This window comes from Synchiropus splendidus, chromosome 10 (genome assembly GCF_027744825.2).
Source record: "Synchiropus splendidus isolate RoL2022-P1 chromosome 10, RoL_Sspl_1.0, whole genome shotgun sequence".
NCBI lineage: Eukaryota > Metazoa > Chordata > Actinopteri > Syngnathiformes > Callionymidae > Synchiropus > Synchiropus splendidus.
The window spans coordinates 14081866-14087865 of NC_071343.1; the positions used below are offsets into that span (position 1 = coordinate 14081866).

Below are 6000 nucleotides of genomic sequence, written 5' to 3' on the forward strand. Positions count from 1 at the left end.
AGGCCCTTGCGATTCCTGTCAAATTATGACAAGTATCTGCTCCCTCCAGTCAATGAGCAGCAGCTGAGCGAGTTCTACACTAATGTTACAGAAGAAAGAAGCAGTATAAATATTCCATCAGTTCATGTAACGGCAAAGCACAGCGCAGGTGGCGTGTATACTGTACATTTTCTACTGGGTTGTAATGATAACAGCAGGCCTCAACACTGCCGCCACTGATTTACATAAGTGGAGACTCACACAGGGCTTAATTCCCAAAAATCAAATTCTGATTTTCTCAACAAAAGCTGTTTCTTAAACATAATCAAGCCTGTCTGAGAGCCGTCCAGCAGCTGCACTATTGTCTAGACTGCAAGCACCAAAAAAAAAAAATGAATTTGCCCCCCCTCCTTCCCTCAAAACTGTACTCACAACACACTGCAGCACGAGTTGAACCCGGTGCTACTGTACAGAACCAGCGTCCAATTAGATGACACATAATCCTCTCATCTGTTTCATTCACAACAAGTGACTCATTCACGACAATGGTGTCGCAGCATTTCGACGAGTCGGCAACTTCACAATTAGTCTCGAGTGCAGCGGCTAAAGTGCAAGCTCACTGTGCAGCTGCCAGTCCCTGGTGCAGAATCACAAACCAGAAAAAAGGAGGATAAAGTAGTGATGCCACGGGTGTCCACCATGGCAGCAGCTCTCAAATGAAAATGACCATTTGATGGCAGTCAATTCTCTCTGGATTTGACCTTGCTAACAGCAACTGTGATCCAAAATGAAACTGAATCTTTCTCATCATTTTGAGCGGCCTACGAATCCACCTATAATACACTGAATTTTCACAATGTTGTTGGAGACTGGCTGTCACTGCAAATCCTCGGTCACTTTCTTCAAACTCCCATTTGACAATGTGTTTCTGATTTATGTCCTGAACTGACCGGACTAAGTTCCAGAGGTGTGGATTCATCTGATGAAAACATGAACGACAAGGCGAAAACTGAAGAAGAGACATGCACCAAAAGTATTTGTTTACAACTGGCAACTCATTCTTTTTAATAGGTGCAAGTAGCATTGAACTGAATCCAGTGACAAAAGAGTGGCCCTTAAAGACCCTCTGGATCAAGATCCAGTGAAGATGGAAGGTCCACAACATAGAGAACCAAGAAGTTGTGGACTCATTTAGACAGTGGGGAAAAAAAAGCTTGACTGAACTCGAGTACCCCAGATCTCTCTGGTGGACTATGGTCCAATATCTTGGACCAGCACTAAAAAAATAGGCTTTTGAAGCATCGAAGTAGTTTTTTCACTCAAACTGTAACCACTATATTGAAGCTCAACATGACCTCAAGTGACACTCATGGATCGGCGACGGTGGGCGGCCAGACCTGTTCGAGACACGGTGAAGATCAGAACAGCAGAGTTACGTAAACAGACAGACCGATAAAGTCGGCCTTTGAGCGCGGCGGCAGCGCAGAGGTGGTCTTGGCTTTAAAGAGGACTACTTCAAATCAATATGGTGGGGCCCCAAAACAACAGCACAATGAGGTGGGATTTGAATTAGCATCTCTGGGTAATTAAGTCACGTAATGAAGCTCACACTGAAATGACACTTGCCGACAGAATTAATGTGAACTCTGCCAACTCAGAATATTAATGAAAGCCTCTACGCCACAATTTAAAAGCAGTTTCATCACCATCGCCGACGCTATGTTCCATCACTGTTGGCCACCCAGTTAAACTGAGCCAACTCAGAGAAGGAATTATCCTAAGCAGCTGCTTTTTTTTTGTAATAACTCAGTTCAAGTCAGTAGTTTATGAGCAATATAAATACAAATAAACTCTGCCACACTACAACTACACACACTACACCAGCTTAACACTCACCTAAAAGGCGGCGTAAATACCAACATTGATTTAAAGACATCAGGTCAAGCAGCAGAAGAGAAACACCCGGCAAACTGCTGACATTATGCTTCCCCAGTACACTCCCCTTTCTAATTGCAGGCATCTATAACCTGTAACTCTCCCCAACAGCTGGATCAGGCGAAGCTCTGAAAAAGCATTCAATACAAGGCATTTTTTGCACTTGTTTTAAAGTTTAACATCTCCAGTGGATGATAGATACAACTAAAACAGAAGGATAGACAAAAATGATTACCTTAGCGCGGTCAAACTAGTCCACTTAGAAACAATATATTTGCGGCGAGAGATATATCCACTCCGCAGTTGCACTGTCACAAGTCACCCTTCCCTATAACACGCTCCGTCTCTGCTCTATCTCTCTATCTGTGTGCTGCAGCAGCTGCTCCTCGGAGAAGGGAGGGGGCAGTCAGGGAGGGGTGGGAGCAAAATTAAATACCTTCTTTTCATTCTTGTCGTCCATAGGTATGCGCGCCGTCCCCGGGATCCCTTCTCCCAGTAAGAAGCCCAGCCTTGTCATCAGTTCCTGAGTGGCAGGGGAGGAGGCGGAGCTTGGCTGCCTCTCTGCTTGCAGCTCTAGAGATGAGAGAGAGGGAGAAATGTTCACCGTTCGATTCCCTCTGACGGTCCTCACAGGTCTGCCCTCTCCTGAGCACTGCTGAGGTGAGCCAGCCGCAGAGAGGAGGGCGAGTCGAGCAGGGGACGGAGACCATCCTCATCGATATGCAACGGCACATCAGCACACAGCCATGTTTGTTTGTTCCAATGCTTTTAAGAGCATTAAAAAAATTCAAAATGAGTCATTCACAAAATATATTAAGGATGTGATAAAAATAGTCTGATGTCGGCATACCAAACTCAAGGTCCGGGGGCCGAATTCAGACCACAGCACAATTATGAACGGCCCGATACATCATTTCTTTATGTGAGTACAAGTAACATCCGACTTACGACCTGCTTGACTTACACCCACCGTACCGTACGCAGCCAGCAGATGCTGATTTATTATGTTTTATTCAACGTCAGGCACCGCAGCACGTAGCAGCCCAGCAACACGTACGACAGTTACAGCAGCGCAGTATCCCAACATCTCACTCTCACACAGTGATCTACCACTACAGTAGCACCTATAACCCTCCCGTCGGCTATTTTGAATGGCATTCGACTTATGTCCAATCTGACTTACGACGTACGAACAAAAGCACTCGACAAGTGCTTGAAAAAAGTAAGATGCTCCACCAATTTATTTGCACCTCAACAAGTACAATAATAAATAACCTACCACAACACGGCATTTTGCTATCTAACAGGCCAAAATATTGGAAGCCATTTCTACCATATTGCTACAGAATCAAATATCCAAAACAAAACATCAACACAAAGATAGTTGGGAGACAGAGGTGAAGCCCAGGCTCAAACAAGCCTTGACTATCTGTTAATCAATTCACACAGTAATAACGCCAAAGGCTAACACCTCTAATGCGAACTTGGCAAGGAGTGCCGACCAGCCAAGTGGCAGCTGAGGAGCGGAGAAGAGAGCAAGTCATTCAGCACACAAAAAGCTTATTATGTTGTTCTCCATCGTCACCCTTTCCCAGCTCTCTCCTTCATTTGCTCGCCTGGCCTTCTTCTTCCACAGCTATTCATAAGGTCCACAACGCCGGTAGCTATTGTGGAGACTAAACGAAAGCACCAAACACACGCACCATTTATTTAAGAAACATAACAACTAATATGACGGCCAGAAATCACAGCTATAATGGAATTTCACCTGTTGTGTCACCGTCATTGATCACAAACAGAAGCATGTGCTCACCAAAGGAAACACAGCATGCAGTGCTAGGGAAGAGACATTTGCCAGATGGTCATATGATCACATCATCCGACCAAACACAACGCGCTGTCTTTGTTTGGCGTCCATGGGAAGCAGTGTTTTTAATCTAAGTTTATACCAGAAATTGCAGTCCATGGTCAAGAACAATAACAATCGAGGCAGGAGAGTGTTCTCAAGAGTCTCTCTTTTTTTATACTCTCCTCATGTTCTGCCAACTCCGAGGTTCGTGGGTTGGAATTCAACTGTCTAGTCACGACAGGTGTTCATTCACTCATCAATTAGCAGTTGTGGCTATTGAAGCTACTGATGAATAAAGATATTAGGAAGGATTATACTTTAAGGACGCTGTACTGACAAAAGCGCACACCGAAGACGAGACATCTACTTTCCCCGACGAGGTTGATACTCGGTTTCCGAGACCTTGACTCTACCCCATGGACTGAGCCTTTTGTGCCCCAGTCCTGACACAACATTGCAACTATTGTTGCTGTCACTTTCTCCCCAATGCGATAATGCTGGAAAGAGTGGCTTTGGCCAAGTCTGAGGGCAACGCCTGCCTTCTTTGGGCTTTCAATCTTGAGCCCAGTGGGTAAGGAAATAGGGGGTGAGACATGGTAAGGCAAGTTGTTAGGGCAATAACTGGAGAGTTGGGCTGGTCGGGAACAAGGCGACCTGCTTCCTAACAGGACTCATTCCTCAAAAATACAAAGTTGTAAGTGACTCGACACAAACCAATTCAATATATTGAATAACTTTCATCACTATAAATTCTCATATCTATTCCACTTCATTTCTTTCTGCATCAATATGTGCGGCATTTTGAAAGGTGCCTGGTGGGTGCACGCAATAAAAACCTTACCACCATCTTCTAACGGGGACAGGGAAAGTCATTAGATCCAATTAAACAGCACCATTCCCAGTACAGCACTGCCACGGGCACATCATGACACTGAGGTGTATATGCCTTCCATCAAAAGCTGCTGAACTCTGCAGCAGCAGAAAGTGCTCTATCTACTCCAGACATTCTATTCATCTGTGAATTCAGGTCATCCAGTTATTGGTCAAAGCGCTGCCACATATACAGTCAACCCACCCGCAGCTACTGAGAGACGCGCCGGCATCCGACATTCCATTTCCAAAGAGCTCCTCTGGCTTTGTTACCTGGAAGCCAATTTTGTTTTCACTCTTTCTTTGGTGCTTAACAAAAGACGATCATGACAGAGACAACTTGGACTCTCATGATAACAAGGATTCGGCAAAGTCAGTTCTTACATGTTCCCAGATTCAATCGTAGCTGAAAAATAGAGGGGTAAGTGGGCAAAGTACAAAAAAGGGTGCACGGAAAACAAACTTCAAAACACAAAATGTATCCAGTGCAAACAAAACTAGTGCACTTGGCTGGGGCTTCATTGTGCAGCCCCTTTCTTTTAGAAGCTGCTTCTTATGAGTTAGTGATTGTGTTGTTGTACTCCAGACTGGTGCATCTGCAAGGCCTTTTTAAGGCCTTGGTCGTGTTATGGAATCGACTGAATTTAGTCTCGACCTTGACTGACTTTGACTTTGTTTTTCAGTACAATTAGCCAACATAAAAGGATTACAGATTCCTCAAGAATACAAATGTGCTCAATTTGTCGGAAAAATATTCCTGCTTGTAAATACAATGCCTGGCCAAAAAAAAAGTCGCCACCAAAAGATAGGGTCATACACTCGAATATTTCGTTGGACCGCCTTTAGCTTTGATTTACAGTACGCATTCGCTGTGGCAATGTCACAAGATTTATTTCCGTCCAGTGTTGCATTCATTTTTCACCAAGACCTTGCATTGATGATGGTAGAGTCTGACCACTGCACAAGCCTTCTCCAGCACACCCCAAAGATTCTCAATAGGGTGAAGGTCTGGACTCTGGTGGCCAATCCATGTGTGAAAATGATGGGGATAGGGAGCTCCCTGACCCAGTCTTTCACAATTTGAGCCCGATGAATCCTGGCATTGTCATCTTGGACTATGCCCGTGCCATCAGGGAAGAAAAAATCCATTGATGGAATAACCTGGTCATTCAGGTTATATATTCAGGTAGTCAGCTGACCTCATTCTTGGAGCACATAATGTTGCTGAACCTAGACCTGACCAACTGTGGCAACCCCGTACCTATTTGCTTAGTTAAATCAAGGTGGCGACTTTTTTTTGGCCAGGCAGTGTAATTATACACAAATAGCAGTGAGCTACTCGGGGAAAAAAAAAAACGGTGAAGGTC

General features: G+C 44.6%; 1 protein-coding gene across 2 annotated transcripts in view; it reads right to left on the reverse strand.

Annotated features, from left to right (window-relative positions):
* tanc1b (tetratricopeptide repeat, ankyrin repeat and coiled-coil containing 1b) overlaps positions 1 to 6000 on the reverse strand; it is an 85941-nt gene that overhangs the window by 33749 nt on the left and 46192 nt on the right. For both annotated transcript variants that reach the window (XM_053876172.1, XM_053876173.1), the window contains exon 5: positions 2351 to 2487. In XM_053876172.1, coding sequence (XP_053732147.1) covers positions 2351 to 2487 — 137 coding nt within the window. The remainder of the gene's footprint in view (positions 1 to 2350; positions 2488 to 6000) is intronic.